Source organism: Artemia franciscana, chromosome 18 (assembly GCF_032884065.1).
Source record: "Artemia franciscana chromosome 18, ASM3288406v1, whole genome shotgun sequence".
Taxonomy (NCBI): Eukaryota; Metazoa; Arthropoda; class Branchiopoda; order Anostraca; family Artemiidae; genus Artemia; species Artemia franciscana.
In genome coordinates, this window is record NC_088880.1 from 31645022 (window position 1) to 31660687 (window position 15666).

At 33.7% G+C, this 15666-nt stretch overlaps 2 protein-coding genes and 1 long non-coding RNA gene across 3 annotated transcripts in view; 1 reads left to right on the forward strand and 2 right to left on the reverse strand.

Annotated features, from left to right (window-relative positions):
- Nucleotides 1-1120, reverse strand: part of LOC136038429 (keratin, type I cytoskeletal 10-like) — a 7451-nt gene extending 6331 nt beyond the window's left edge. Inside the window, exon 1 of the mRNA XM_065721503.1 lies at nucleotides 1115-1120. Within this exon, the coding sequence (XP_065577575.1) occupies nucleotides 1115-1120 (6 nt within the window). The remainder of the gene's footprint in view (nucleotides 1-1114) is intronic.
- A 16-nt stretch (nucleotides 1121-1136) lies between these two features.
- LOC136038871 (uncharacterized) lies at nucleotides 1137-1616 on the reverse strand. Its single transcript, XR_010620338.1, has 2 exons — nucleotides 1531-1616; nucleotides 1137-1221 (listed from the first exon to the last, which is right to left on the reverse strand). It is a non-coding gene; the product is annotated as an uncharacterized LOC136038871 (long non-coding RNA).
- LOC136038870 (phenazine biosynthesis-like domain-containing protein) lies at nucleotides 1306-12517 on the forward strand. Its single transcript, XM_065722331.1, has 5 exons — nucleotides 1306-1488; nucleotides 7088-7283; nucleotides 7942-8164; nucleotides 9422-9651; nucleotides 12321-12517. The coding sequence occupies exons 1-5, from the start codon at nucleotides 1402-1404 to the stop codon at nucleotides 12431-12433; spliced, it is 849 nt and encodes a 282-aa protein (XP_065578403.1). The 5' UTR covers nucleotides 1306-1401; the 3' UTR covers nucleotides 12434-12517.
- The last annotated feature ends 3149 nt before the right edge of the window (nucleotides 12518-15666 follow it).

The following is a 15666-nucleotide window of genomic DNA, read 5'->3' on the forward strand; positions in this document are numbered from 1 at the left end:
ATGTTCAGAAAGTCAAAATGCATCTACCAACAATAATTTAACCCAAAACAGTTGTTATATTATGTTATATTATGGGTTAATAATGTTATGTTATGTTAATATGTTATATGTTAATATGTTATGTTATATTATGGGTTAATAATATTAACCCAAAACAGTTGTTCAGGTAATACCAACATGACTCATTTCTAATTGTTCCTTTTGAGACTTCTTACCACTTTTCTAAAATTACACATAAATAAAGTGCAACCTTGAATCAAAATTTTACATGTATTTGCATTGTAAATGAACTTTAATATATACCAATTCAGAGTATATTTTTGCACATTAGAGGGAGGGGGGTAAAGTTTTGAGGCAGATGAATGTTAGATTTGGATTCAGGGTGCAATTTTGACTATAGAGGCAAGTTTGAAATTTCATCTTCCCCTCTAATGTGCAAAAATAAATAGCCTACCCAGAACTGGCATATATAAGGGCAGAGGTGAAGTTCATTTCCAATGCAAATAGGCTACATGTTAAACTTGGATGCAATTCTGACTGTAGTAGAAAGTCTATTGCATGGCTATCCATTAATATAAATCCATTAATATAAACCTTACCTTGTTATTCTATAGCCTATATACTCCTGGTCTGAAACTGTTTTACAAATTAATTTTTGGTTTGGTCATAATGATCATCTAAGTTCAAAACAAGCAAAAAGGCAATAAAATCATTAGTAGCTTGTGTCACTTCTTATAGGCTATGTTAAAAGTCAGGTGCTCAGCATTGATAGGCTATATATTAAATGGATTTGCATTCAAAATAAAATTAATTCAGTCTATGTATATATATATTTATTAGCTGTGTTTCAATCCTAGAGACTGAATTTTGGGCTATTTTAGGGAGGATAAGAGTAGCCTAGCAAAGATCTGTTTGCTTTAAATAAATCACATTTCCCATGGAATCAGTCTATTCAGAGGTTCTGTCAATAGCTTTGAATGAAGGGGGAGGCTACAACCTCCCTACCATGCTGCTTCAGCTATTCTCAGAGCCTAGCCTATAGCCAAGCCCAATTAATCTAAGATAACAGTAGCCTACTTAATAGCCTACTAATTTAGAGAAAACAAATTCTTACCTCCATAGTAACTCTTCCAACATTTTTGCCATCAGCAGTGAGGTCAAAGAAAACCTTTGGGTTTGGCATTTTAGCGTAAGTTCTGGTAAAACTTAATAAGCCAGTACCTGCAATGAGAGGTGTTCCAACTAAGCACAAATTTCTAATAGCACCAGACATATTTAAAATGTAAACGAAAATCAGGTAATTAATTAAAGTAGTCAGAAGAAAAAAATTTAACTGGTTTTCAGGAAGCTTAAAATCCAACTGAGAAAACTTTTATAGAGGAAACAGTTGAAAGCTGAAAGATGCCAAATAAATTATTTGTCATAGACGCCTTTACTAAAAATAGATATTCTGGAAACCCAGCAGCTGTTTGTTTGTTAGAAAATAAGGTAAATAATAAAATTTTATTAATTTGAAAAGTGTGGACTCACCAGGATGAAAGGGAAATTAATCTACAATGGCGGTTTCCGATTTAAGCCTTTTGATTCACCTAGGAAAAATCTACATAGATGGCGCTGATTAATTATAGGTAGCGCTGTTATGCCTTGAGCAATTTTTTCCAAACTACATTTAAAATATCAAACAATACAAAGATATGTTTTATGTTTTTGTAACTTCTCATGGGTTTTAAAATAATTTTGACCTACCAGTGAAGAAGATACCATAGATTTTTTGATAGATTTTAAAGTTAAAGGTGAAAAAAATATCTCTCGCCCTTATGGCCCTAACTCTAATTTTTCAGCTAACCCTAGGTACAAAATGTGCCTCTTACAGATTAGCCTCACCTACATTTTTCAATGTTGCAAGTGGTTTAAAAAATTTGAATCATTCTTTACACAATTCTGAAAAATAATGAGAATAATTCTTTTGGGCAGTCAGTTAATAAAATTCTATGTAAACCATTACTCGAAGTAAAAATGAAAGGTATGCAACGAACGATTGTGCTGATCATGAATAGGATTTATAACATTACTCTGCCTGGTTGTGCTGAACTGGAAGAAGTAAGTTTGAAATTCTGAAATGCTATGATAAAACAGCCCACCATGACGTTGGTTTCCTTAATAGTGCCCTTGTGGCAATGAGACATTCGGAAAATATTTCACCTCATTGGTATGCAAGGCTAATTTCAGCACTTTAGTCATCGTCTATTCTGAAATAAAAGACAATTCATGAAAAAAAAAAAATATACTTCATTAAATACAGAAAAGTTTAGATTTTTGGATTTTCAGAATCACTTTCATTTTAACCGCGTCTCAGGCCCAACGACAAATTCTTAGAAATAGCCATAAGATATATACAGGAGTTGGCCGGTTTTATTGGCTTTTGTCTCTTGTTAACAGTTTATTTATTTCTCATTTTATTTAATTTATCTACATTTAATTTATGTTATTAGTTTGTATTTAATTTATATATTTTTTAATTTATATATTCAATTTATTTATATTTAGTTTATCTCTCACTAACAGTTGGTTCATAGTGCAAATGAAAAGAACTATTGACTGTAGCCTATGACAGACATTTTCTGAATACAACAACAAAAGAAGAATAATGAGGACTTTTTTCCCCCAAGACAGTGAACCAACAAAACCTATTTGAATATTTCGGCCCTATATCTAAGGGCCGTCTTCAGCAAAGGAAAAAATAAAAAACAATAAAACACTTACAATAAAAGTTCTCAGTTAAAAATCCATTTTTTATTTTAAAATAGCCTTGGCATCATTACTTCTTAACGAAAAGTTCAGCCAAGACTCAAATATTCAAATAGGTTTTGTTGGTTCACTGTCTTGGGGGAAAAAAGTCCTCATTATTCTCTCTTTTGTTGTTGTATTATGGAAAGGCAGTGTGGTCTTCGTCATTATTTACATTTTCTGAATGTAATTAAATTCTTACTCAAGTAGGAATTTTGTCATAACAGTATTTAGTCATGTAGAAGACATAAACTGTAATATTACCAGACTAATCTCAACATGCAGTATTCTTGTATTGCTAGAGAAACATCTCATAACTTCTTCCCAACTCATTTGGAGAGATTATGATTAAATTATTTGATCATATCAGAATCATGATTTTATGTAGCGTACCATCCTTCATCCGTGAAAAGTGTCTGAACCGCATTAACCTCGTGGGATAGAACCACTCTTCTATATGAGGCTCTTTGTCTGAAACACTGTCGAGAACAGTGAAAGACAGTTATCATATCAAACAAATACAAAGTAGAAACAATAGGGAAAATCTTTTCAAGACAGTGGAAATCAGTTCTGTGAATATTTCGGCCCTATGTCCAAGGGCCGTCTTCAGCACAATACGAGAATCCGGGCTACTGGCAAATATTTATGTCGAGAACCTTGAAATTTGGGCATTAAATTCTTACTTTTTAAAACACTTCTATTGGGGTCGTTATATGGATGACGTAATTTCACTTTGTAATTATGGGATAGCTGAACTTCGGGGCTTCTTAGATCATCTTAACACTCATGATCAAAATTTGCAGTTCACCATAGAAGTTGAAATTGAAAATAAACTACAGTTTTTAGATGTGTTAATTATTCGTACTGCTGATCAACTGGATTTTACTATCTATCGAAAGCCAACACAAAACAATAGATATCTTCACTTTAATTCAAATCACCCCCCACAAGTTAAAAGAGCAGTAGTAACTTCCCTCATTGATCATGCCCTGAATATTTGCTCCGATTCGTATATAAATGCAGAAATAAACTTTATCAGAGATATTCTTTTTGGTAATGGATACCCCATTCCTTTTGTCAATAAAATAATTAACCGTCGAATAAAAAGACATTCTTTTAAAATCGAAGACGATATTTCACAATGTGAGGCTACTGATAAGCTCTCAAATATTGTCTATCTTCCGTATATCCCGAAAATCACAACAAAATTAAAAAATATTTGCACAAAAAAATAATCTGTACGTAGTTTTTACTAATAATTTTAAAATAATTAATTTCTTAAATTCCGGTAAAGATAAGACCCCAGTTACTCGCCAAAGAGGGGTCTATCAAATACCCTGTGATTGTGGAAATTACTATGTCGGCAGGACCCGTCAGAATCTAGAAATAGAACAGAATAAAAAAGACATAGACAAGGCATTAATTTCAAATAATTCCAACAACTCCTTTGATTCTGCTTTAGGTTGGCATATATTTAATAATCCGTCCCACACGATACTTTTTGAAAAATCTTCACTCATCAGTAATGATTTGGGGATAAAACAGGTGGTTCGAGAATCAATCGAAATTAATCTCAAAATAAATAATAATATTTCTTTGAACAGGGACTTAGGGGAATACTCACTAAATTCTTTATACTCAAATTTAATTAAAAATGATCTAACAAAATATTTTACTAAACCGATTTATAATAGTATTGAACCAGCTACGAAAAGGCCTTTGAGACAGGCTGCTAAAAAAGCAAGGTTGGCTGTGAGAAATTGAATTTAATCACTTTGTTCTCTTTAGGTTGAATGAACTTATATTCTCACTTCATTCTTTTTGTCAGTCCTGGTTGAACTTTGTTGAAGTAAGGATGCTAGGGCTGTTCTTAAAAAAGTTTAAAAAAACACATTATTTAGTTTTAATTCTCACAATTTAATGCAAGTTTATTTGTATATACATATTTTCTCTCTTGTTCTCGTATTGTGTTGAAGACGGCCCTTGGACATAGGGCCGAAATATTCACAAAACTGATTTCCACTGTCTTGAAAAGATTTTTCCTATTGTTTCTACTTTGTATTTGTTTGTTATGGAAAGGCAGTGTGGCCTTCGTCGCTATTTACAGTTATCATATTTGCCTCAATCGATGAAAGTGAACAAAACACTTATTGAACTTTTGGATGATGAGTTATGTTATCCTTGTATTTTGCCGTATTCTTTTTGTTTTGAATCTTTCAGTAGACTTGGGCTAATAGACACATATGAGGGCTATAAGGGTAATTTCGATGATAAATTCTTTATAAGGGCTAATTTCAAGTTAGAGCCCTCTTTTCCCACTACGGAAACCTTTGGTATATCCAAATATTCAAGTGATGGTTTCGTTACTTGTCGGCTCTTGGAAGTTCAAAAAGGGGTAAACCGTCTTTTGATAATCCCTTTCAGTATCTTCTTTATCCTTTTCATATTTACATGTTTCTTTCCATGGTTTCAAAATTAGTCGTTTATTGTCAATTCCACTTTACAATTTCAAATTTTTAGTTTTTTCACTTGTTTTACATTTTGTTTTTCTATAAAGCTGTGCTAGTTTTGAGATTTAAAACTCACGAATAGTTGGAATCATTTAAGGTTAAAACTAATTACGATTCGAATTCAAATCTGAAAATATTTTCTATATTCGAATATTCTTCCTTTGTTCCGTAGTGTATTAAATTCTTGATATATGTTTATTTTGGTTTTCTTTATACATTCTCTTGAGTCGTTTTACTAGGCCTATTAAGTTGTTCTTTCCATAAATCTTTGCTTTGTTTGATTTTTTGGAATTTTTTGCAACTTTATTCACTATTCTTTTATTCTCATCGATATTGAATGAAATAAATACGCGAAAAAACAAACAAAATGTCGTTCTTTAATTCTACTTATATGGGGAGCGGAAGGCGAGATTAATAAATAATTTTCATGTAATAGACAATTTGTCCAAATTATCAGTGCATTAAAGAAGAACTAATTTGATCCTCAGCAATGCGAATTTTCTTAGGTTTTCTATTAGAAATATCCAGCTCAATGAATTCAATCTATCAGGTTGAATAGGTTTGTTGTATCCCCAGTTTTAGTATTTTCAATTTCGTTTCCAAAGAAAGGAACCTTTAAAATATGCCGCAAGAGACACAAATTTTTTATTTTTCCCAAGTTGTATGCCAAGATGAACTTTTACAAATAAACTGGCTTTCACTAGTAAATAATGCTAAATTTAAATTTCTTTAAAAAGATAGAGTAATAATTATTGAAATTTACCAAAAGTATGGAAAACCGCAAACTACAAAGAAATACTGAGAAACAGAATAAAATGTGTCATAAGTTTAAACATTTTAGTATTTAACACAGGAATCTGTGTTGCGCACAATCTGTATAACTAAGGAATTTTCAGAGGAATTTGCAAAAATTTCTTCACAGATTAAAATAAACAATTATAAAAATGAATTCAGTGAAAAATAAGAAAGTTTATAGGGTCAATAAGGGAAACAAGTAATTTAAAGTTGGCTATATATTAATACTAGAGCCAAAAGTCGGTGTAAAATGTACGTTATATCTTGCTGGTTTATTGTAAGTTGTAGCGATAATTGTTAATTTATGGCCCTTTCCCATTGGGTAGCGACTCCTGATTAGGCTGTAGTAAGGAGGGAATAGGTTTTGCTCCTAGAAATTAATTAAGGCCTTCGCTACCCTTTCCCATTTGGTAGCGACTCCTGATTAGGCTGTAGTGAGGAGGGAATAGGTTTGGCTCCTAGAAATTAATTAAAGCTTTCGCTACTCTTTACCATTCGGTAGCGACTCCTGATAAGGCTGTAGTAAGGAGGAAATGGGTTTTGCTCCTAGAAATTAATTTAAGTAGTAGTAGTAATTAATTAAAGCCTTCATTACCTTTTCAAAGTGGGTAGCGACTCTGATCAAACTGTAGTAAGGAGGGAATAAGTTTTGCTTCTAGAAATTAATTAAAGCCTTCGCTACCCTTTCACATTGAGTAGTGACTCCTGATTAGGCTGTAGTAAGGAGGGAATAGGTTTTACTCCTAGAAATTGATTAAAGCCTTCGTGACTCTTGATTAGGCTATAGTAAGGAGGGAATAAGTTTTGCTCCTAGAAATTAACTAAAGCTTTCGCTACCCTTTCCTATTGGGTAGGGACTCCTGATTAGACTGTAGTAAGGAGGGAATTGGTATTGCTCCTAAAAATTAATTCATGTCTTCCGACAAAGCTAATGCAAAGGATCTCGCGTCTGTCTTGTAGACTGGGTAAATGCTCCTTAAATGTTTACATTTTAGCTTCTTTCTGACAATGAAATGCAGCAAGTTGCTAAGGAGATGAATTTGTCTGAGACTGCATTTGTGAAACCCTTGGATCATTCGCTTGTAAATAAAGCCACACTCTTTGGTCTAAGATGGTTCACTCCAACGAACGAAGTTCCATTGTGTGGACATGCAACTCTTGCTTCGTCTCACGCTCTTTTTGCAGAATGTGGTAAGTCATTATTCTTATAATCAACCAAAATGATATGCTTTCATAATTTATTTTTTCATAATAATTCTACCTTATAAATTGATACCAGGCATGAGTTGCTAATTTCATATATACGATTGTTAGTTATCTGTCATATTTACAAACGTAACTTGCAACCAATTGTTTGTTTTTTATATTTCATTTAGTTTGTCATTTTCGGGGTCTTTGCTTTACGTTTCTTTTTTTCATGCCAGCATTCTTGAACCTTTATATTTTATTAAATTAAAATATTTATGATATTTAGAATCTTTGTTTATTTTATGGTATTCCATTCTTCTGCATTTTTTTTCTATAGATGTAGATGGATTACGGAGTATTCTGTAAAAATATTTTTCACTCTCTTCTTAATGATAGTATTCTGTCTTTTTATTAGTTTTTTCTTAGTTCAGGGTCTTTCAAAAAAATTTGAGGGGGTGGCCAGGGAACGCCAAATAAAACATGATTAATTTTCTTTGTATTTGAATTAAAATTAGAATAGTTACATCTAAATGGCTGACTCGAATCTCCAACCTCCTTCCTTCCAATTAAAAGTTTGAATAAGCACCTGGGAAAGATTTTAGAATCTCTTTAAGTGCCAAATCTAACTCTGTTTATTTTTAGTGGATTTTATCCTTTTCAGGTAATGAGAACAGTCTAATTGTGTTTGAGACTATGAGTGGAAAATTAATGGCCAAAAAAGACGGTACTTCAATAATTCTCGACTTTCCATTGAATAAACCTGAGAAGATTGATCCAAGTTTGGTAAAATATATCCTTGAAGTGATCCCTTTTGAGGTCAAAGATGTACTTTATTCCCCAACGACAAAGAAGCTTCTTATCAGAATCCTCGATAGCTATAAAAGGTAATATACTTTTTTTTTAATATAAAGGGCTAATTGAGTTAGGCAATTAAATAGACATTATTTAAGTAGAGGAAAAGGGTCCTTTGGAGCTGCCACACCCAAAAATGTTCAAAATTTTGAAATTTTTTATATTTTTCGTAAAATTTCTTATTTATAATTTTTTATAACCCAAAATGTGGAAAAATTTAATCTTTGTGGAAACATACAATACATAATGATCAGAAAAAAATATATCAGACTGACTTATTTGTCATTTTCATAAATTAGGGACATGGAAAGAAAAAAAAACACTAATATAACTTGCTCAGCTAGAAAGTTAATCCAAACAGTTAAAAATTAGTGCCTGACATACCACTCATCAGCCATTTGTCTATATTTTATCCCTAAAATTTGTTTAGTGAACTTCCCTAACGTTCAACAGAGACAAAATGCTTGCTATTATTTAAAGCTTTAGCTACAAAAAGGTAAAGGTGCAGAACACAGGGATGTAGTCTAGAATTTGTTTGGAGAATGGTCTAGCTTTAAAAAGGTCTTTTAAAAGCCATTTTGTAATGGAAAACTATCGATTTGTTTTGAATTTGGGTGGTGTTGAGTCAATTGAATCCTCCACCCTCACTTTGTGACTGCTGGTATAACTCGAAATGTTTTAATGGGCTTAGCTTTGTAATTAATAGCTTTGAAGTCACCTGATCGACTAATAAAGTTGTAACCGTGAGGACCACCATTGTTACTGAGGGTAGCCTACCAGCTAAAGGTGTTGATAAGATTTTTTTTTGAATTTTGAAAGTTTTGACAAGATATTCTTAAGTAAAACAATTTTTTCTATTTTGTAATGCAATAAAAGTTATTTTGCCCTCTTTGGAAAGATTGATGCTCTTGAATGGTGGGAAATTTAGGGAGAAGTGATTGTGATTGTAATACTATTTAGTAAATATTAAGATATATCCCTAACTTTGATACCAGATTGATAAACAATATTACTTTAGATGTACCTGCAAACCGTTAGGACATTAACGTAACAGCAGTTAATAAGTTGGCCGTCTAAATAAATAAAAAGAAATGGCAAAAAATGGCCTACGAGGGTTGATGCCCCCTACCTCATATGTTATGTATATTTTTTAAGCTAACTGGAATTAAATAGAATGTTTAAAACCCAGCCTTAGGGTATTTCTCCTCAAAAAAGGTCAATAATAATTAGTATAAAAACGAAAGCAAAAATATGAAGAATTTCTTTCATATAAACTTTTTCTATTTAAGAACTGACTTGGAAGGAATGGCAAACTTGAATGGCGACAAACTTCTGCAATGTAAATCGGAGCTAACAGTTAAAGGAGTTATTGTGACGTTGAAAGGCGCAGAGGACTTTGACTTTTACTCCCGATACTTCGCACCTTGGGTTGGAATACCTGAAGACCCCGTCACTGGCTCCGCTCATACAGTACTTGGTCCATATTGGAGCGAAGAATGTGGCAAGACACTTTTGAAAGGTACTTATTTTAAAAAGTAGAACTTTAAGGGTTTGGAAAGTGTTTTTAGAATTATAGTTAGATATAATTAGACCCCTTCTCCACTGCTACTGTTAATAAAAAATCATTGCAGAACCAAGCCCCCTACAGGCAATACAGTTGTGCACACTCTTCCTCTCCTCCGATTTATTCAAAACTTCACACTCACACTTCAAAACTTCCATGAAGTTCCTATATTACAAACAACAACAGGTAAAACAATGGGAAATAAATCTAAGATATTTATTTTTTACCCTAAATGAATGTTTCGGGTCCATATCCAAGGGCGCACCCAGCAAAGCTCATATAAAATAAAATAAGATTAAACTGAAGTAATGATTCTGAGACTGTTTGAATGGTCACGCTTTTTATTGTAAGTCTTATTTTATTTTCATTCGAATCCTGCTGAGGACGACCCTTGGATACAGAGCCGAAATATTCACTTAAATTAAATAAAGGGAGGTCATATTATAAATTAATTAATATTAAATTAAGAGGGGGGTCATATTATATCCAAGGTATATTTGTTGGGTCTTTCAACTATGATGAACAAAATGGCTATCTCAATATTTTAAACGGACGGTTTTGGGAAAAAAGGGGTGGGGGAGGGGTCATAGTTGCCCTCCAATATTTTTGGTCTATTAAAAAGGCATTAGAATTTTTAATTTGTTCGAATGAGCCCTCTCGTAATATTGTAGGACCACTGGGTTGATATGATCACCCTGGGGAAAAAAAAAACAAATAAACCCGCATGAGTGGCCTTTCTTCGGCAAAGAATAAGAAATTTCACTCTTTTGCAGATAGAAGCTTGAAACCTCTACAGTAGGGTTTTCTGTTACGTTGAATCTGATGATGTGGTTTTCATTAAGATTCTAGGACTTTTAGGGGGCGTTTCTCCCTTTTTTCGAAAACAAGTCAAATTTTCTTAGGATTGTAACTTTTGATGGGTAAGACTAAACTTAATGAAACTTATACATTTGAAATCACAATAGAATTACAATTCTTTTGATATATCCATTGGTATCAAAATTTTGTTCTTTAGAGTTTCGGTTACTTATGAGCCGGGTCGCTCCTTACTTACAGTTCGTTACCACGAATTATTTGATTCCAGTAAAATTGTATAATTGTAATTCGTGGTCATTCGAATAAAACTCAAATTTCTAGTGCCCTATTTAAGTGAATAAAATACTGAGGGAAGCTAGTCCCCCTCCCACGCCCACCTTTTCACTAAATACAACTTACCATAATTTGAGATAGCTGTTTGATTCAGCGTAGATGAAAGATTTTAATAGCCATGTCATTGAGGATGACGTGACCCTCCAAAGTCCATAGGGAAAGGGCTGTCCATGAGAATGTGTTCGTTTTTCCCATTTAGAATTTGTTGTTGAGAAATATACTGAATCTTCTGCAGGAGAAGGGATTTTCTACGAGAAGTATTTTCTGTGGCGCACTGCTTTCAGTAGGATTTTTTTAGGGGAAATTTGACATGGGATGGAGGGGAGAGGGGTGGCAATTTGACGGCATGATTTGAAAACCAGTCAGAAATTAAATTAAAAAATTAGTTTTTTCAACTGAAAGTAAGGAGCAATACCAAAATTGCAAACGAATAGAAATTTTCGAAAACTCTTGTTTTTTTTCTAATTTTATTCTTTTTTTAAAGCTTTATTTAACGACGTTGTCTCAATCAGATCATAAGGTCACCCAAAGGAAGATTATACCCAAAATAACTCAAAGGAAACGGCCTAAAAATAAAGATTTCTCGCTACTTTCAATATAATGAATCTCTGGTGGAATAAATGTCCGGTATTTGGGGATAGGTCAAATTGGTTCCATAGGATATTTTCCGTTTTTTTGTCGTCCAAAAAAGGGTTTTCAATTTTTGATAATAGTTCTTTTTTGGAGTTAAGTGATTGTGTGAAGTTGAAAATCAGTAAAAATTATTCAGTTCTAAGTAATAAAAACCATTTAAAAGTTTGTCGGGCTGGATCGGCTTCGGCATAAAATGCGTGAAAAAAGTGAATGAAATCTTCGTTTTATCATAGGTAATGTAAAAAGATAGCCCACTGTTCCTTGAAGCGAATTCTGGGACAAATTTGAATATTTTGATTGTAGACTTCGATGTATGTAGCATTTAATAAGAGTCGTTCTTTTAGGGCCCTTGACACTCTTTTATGTTTTTTTTCCCCAAATTTGGGATTCTTAATCATATCACAGAATAAGAAAGTAGCTTATACTCTTTCGAGAGGTAAATGAAGACATGTTTTTTTTTTTATCTAATGTCAGAGTCGTCCCTAGGGTTGGTAGTGCCTGGGGGAAAATTAACTACAGCGCCCCGTTCCGACTCAAATATAAGCAAATAGAGTAGAATCAAATACCAAATTTTATCAACGTGGGCAATCCCCCAGTCGTGCCCCCTAGCTGTGTCGCCATGGGTGAATGACCCGGTTGACCACCCTCCCCACCCCCCTAGGCCCGGCTCTGCCTATTATTGAATGATTAAGTTAGTATATCTATCTTATGTATCGGTCAGAAAGTTTTACGTATCTTTTTAGTTATGTTCATAATATTATGAAAATGATTTTCTTTTTACTTTTTAAGAGACTTCTAGTAAGTGAGAGCGTATGATACGAAATCAACACCATTTTTTCTAGCTCGTCAATGTTCACCCAGAGGTGGAGAGCTCACTGTTATGGTTCGTGATGACGGACGAGTTGACTTATATGGCAATGCTGCTACAGTACTCCGTGGTGAACTCGAAATATAACTTTCATCTCTGCAGGATCGACATACTAACATTCCTAACTACTTTGAAGTCTTATATTAACATTAAAATAATGCAGCAGGACAATCCATGTTTTGCATTTATCTCCTTGAGCTTTCTCATTAAATGCATAGGTCTATTTTGGACATATGTCGTCTCCAAAAATACTCCAATGAGGATGAGGAGGGGCAGTGATATATTCAAAGAGGGTCTAAGTCCCCCTTCAAAATAAAATCATATTTCCAAATTGACTGATGAATATTAATTTAAAAGACCTATATTTTCAGACGAATGTCGAAATGTAACATTCGAATTACCGTTTGGAAGATTTCTCACTCTAAAAACTGAAACTGTTCAAACAGCAAGATGATCATACTTATTATCTTTAATCAGAAGCAGCACCATAGCGCTGCCTAAGTAACCAGCGCAATGGTGTTAATGTTGCTCTTCACTTTTATTGAAAAAAAATTTGTCTAATCAGAAACAATGCTATTGCGTTGCCCATGGTAAAGACCCATAAGGCCCCAATATTTTATTATTACTTTATTTTCCAGAGGTACTTCATATCGAAAAGGTGGTCGTGTAAACTTTGGAGGTGGCTAATTTGATTGGAAATCGAGAGTTCTAGTGCCTTTTTTAAAAATAAAAAGTGATCAAAGGGCAACTACCCCCCAAATCTATTTTCCACATAATACATCTGATTAAGATTTTGAGATAGTTATTTCTTTTTCTCAATAGCTCAAAGGCAACATAACTATGTCTCTGGATTGACAACCCCCCTAGCTCGCAGGGCAAGTTATGCTAGCTGCCCATTGTAACACATAAGGTTTTTATGGAAGGGGTAGCTGTTTAAACTTTGGACGGCCCTTTCGATTAGAAATCGAAAGTTCTAGTGCCAAATTTAAGAGCCAAAAGTGATTGCAGGGCAACCATATTGTTAAATATTAGGTTTTAAGACAAAAAGATGGTAAAGAAACATAAGGCTTCCATGTTTGTAATTATTTTAGGAGTCAATCCTTGGGTGGAGTGGTCGTATAAACTTTAGAGAAGACTCATTCTATTGGAAATTTGAAGTTATAGTGCCTTTTAAAACCCTCCTCCCAACCCTTTTTTCCCCAATGTATCCAATCAAAATTTAGAGATAGCCATTTTGTTAAAAAAAAATTCCAAATTTCAAATGACTTTGCTTCCGGGGTTGAAAAAAAACCCCATAGCCCCTGGGGCAAGGGCTATAAGTTATACTAGCTGCTGATTGTTAACAAATAAGGCTTTTATGAAAGGGGTAGCTGTATAAACTTTTGAAGGGCCCTTTCGATTGTAAAACGAAAGTTCTAGCGCCATAATTAAGAGTCAAAAGTGATTGGAGGCCAGCCATATTGTTAAATGTTACGTTTTCAGACAGTAACATGGTAAAGAGGCATAAAGCTTCAGTGTTTTGTAATTTTTTTCAGAGGCAACCATTGGGAAGAATGGTCGTATAAACCTTGGATAGAGCTCATTCTATTGGAAATTTGAGTTATAGTGCCCTTTTTGAAAGTCAAATATGGTCAACCTTCCTTCACGCCCTCTCTTCCCTAATGCATTCCAACAGAATTTAGAGATAGCCATTTTTTTTTTAAAGTTCCAAAGTTCAAATAACTATGCCTCTGGGGTCGACAAAACCCCCCACAGCCTCCGGTGCAAGGGTAGAGCTTTCTGTTAGTTTTAAGCTTGATTTGCATATTCAGTCTAAGTTTCGCTCGTTTTCAGATTTATTCATTCGTTTATATTTGTACCTTTTGTATTTTTTTGCTATGATTGTTTATCTGGTTTTCGTTCGTTTTGGGCTGTATTTATTCTTTCAAACAGTTCGTGGTAACGAACTCTAAGGAAGGAGCGACCCGACTCAATAGTAACCCAAATTCTAAAAAACGAAAATTTTGATATCAATAAATATATCGAAAGAATTTTATTTTTATGCTGATTTTAAATATATAAGTTTCATTGAGTTTAGTCATCAAACAGTTCGTGGTAACGAACTGTAGTAAGGAGCGACCCGGCTCAATAGTAACCAAAAGTCTAGAAAATGAAATTTTGATATCAGTAGCTACATAAAAAAATCACATTTTAATGCTGATTTCAAATGTATAAGTTTCATCAAGTTTAGTCTTACCCATCAAAAGTTACGAGCCTGAGAAAATTTGCCTTATTTTAGAAAATAGGGGGAAACACCCCCTAAAAGTCATTGAATCTTAACGAAAATTACACCATCAGATTCAGCGTATCAGAGAACCCTACTGTAGAAGTTTCAAGCTCCTATCTACAAAAATGTGGAATTTTGTATTTTTTGCCAGAAGGCAGATCACGGATGCGTGTTTATTTGTTGTTTTTTTTCCCCAGGGGTGATCGTATCGACCCAGTTGTCCTAGAATGTTGCGAGAGGGCTCATTCTAACGGAAATGAAAAGTTCTAGAGCCCTTTTTAAGTGACCAAAAAAATTGGAGGGCATTTAGGCCCCCTCCCACGCTAATTATTTTCCCAAAGTCAACGGATCAAAATTCTGAGATAGCCATTTTATTCAGCGTAGTCTAAAAATGTCTTTGGAGACGACTTACTCCCCCAGAGTCCCAGTGGGAGGGGCTACAAGTTACAAACTTTGACCAGTGCTTACATATAGTAATGGTTATTGGGTGTACTGGCGTTTTCAGGAGGATTTTTTGGTTGGGGGGAGGGGTTGAGAAGAGGGAGATATTCTGGGGGAGCTTTCCATCGAGGAATTTGTCATGGGGAAAAAAAACTTCCATGAAGGGAGCGCAGGATTTACTAGCATTACTTAAAAAAAAACAATGAAAAAATAAATATGAAAAAGTTTTTTCAGCTGGAAGTAGGGAGCAGCATTAAAACTTAAAACGAACAGAAATTATTACCCATATGAGGGGCTCACCTCCTCCTAATACCTCGCTCTTTACGCTAAAGTATTTTTAGTAATGTCAACTATTTATTCTACGGCTTTTGTGATTCAGGGGTCATTCTTAATGAATTGGGACAAAATTATATCTTTTATTAATGAAAAGATTCGTAAAAAATTAAAAGTTCTAGTTGCCTTTTTAATTAACCAAAAAATTGGAGGGCAACTAGGGTTCCTCCCCCGCTCTTTTTTTTACAAAAATCATTCGATCAAAATTATGAGAAAGCCATTTAGCCAAAAAAAAAAAAAAAAAAAAAAAAAAAAAAAAAAAAAAAAAAAAAAAAAAAAA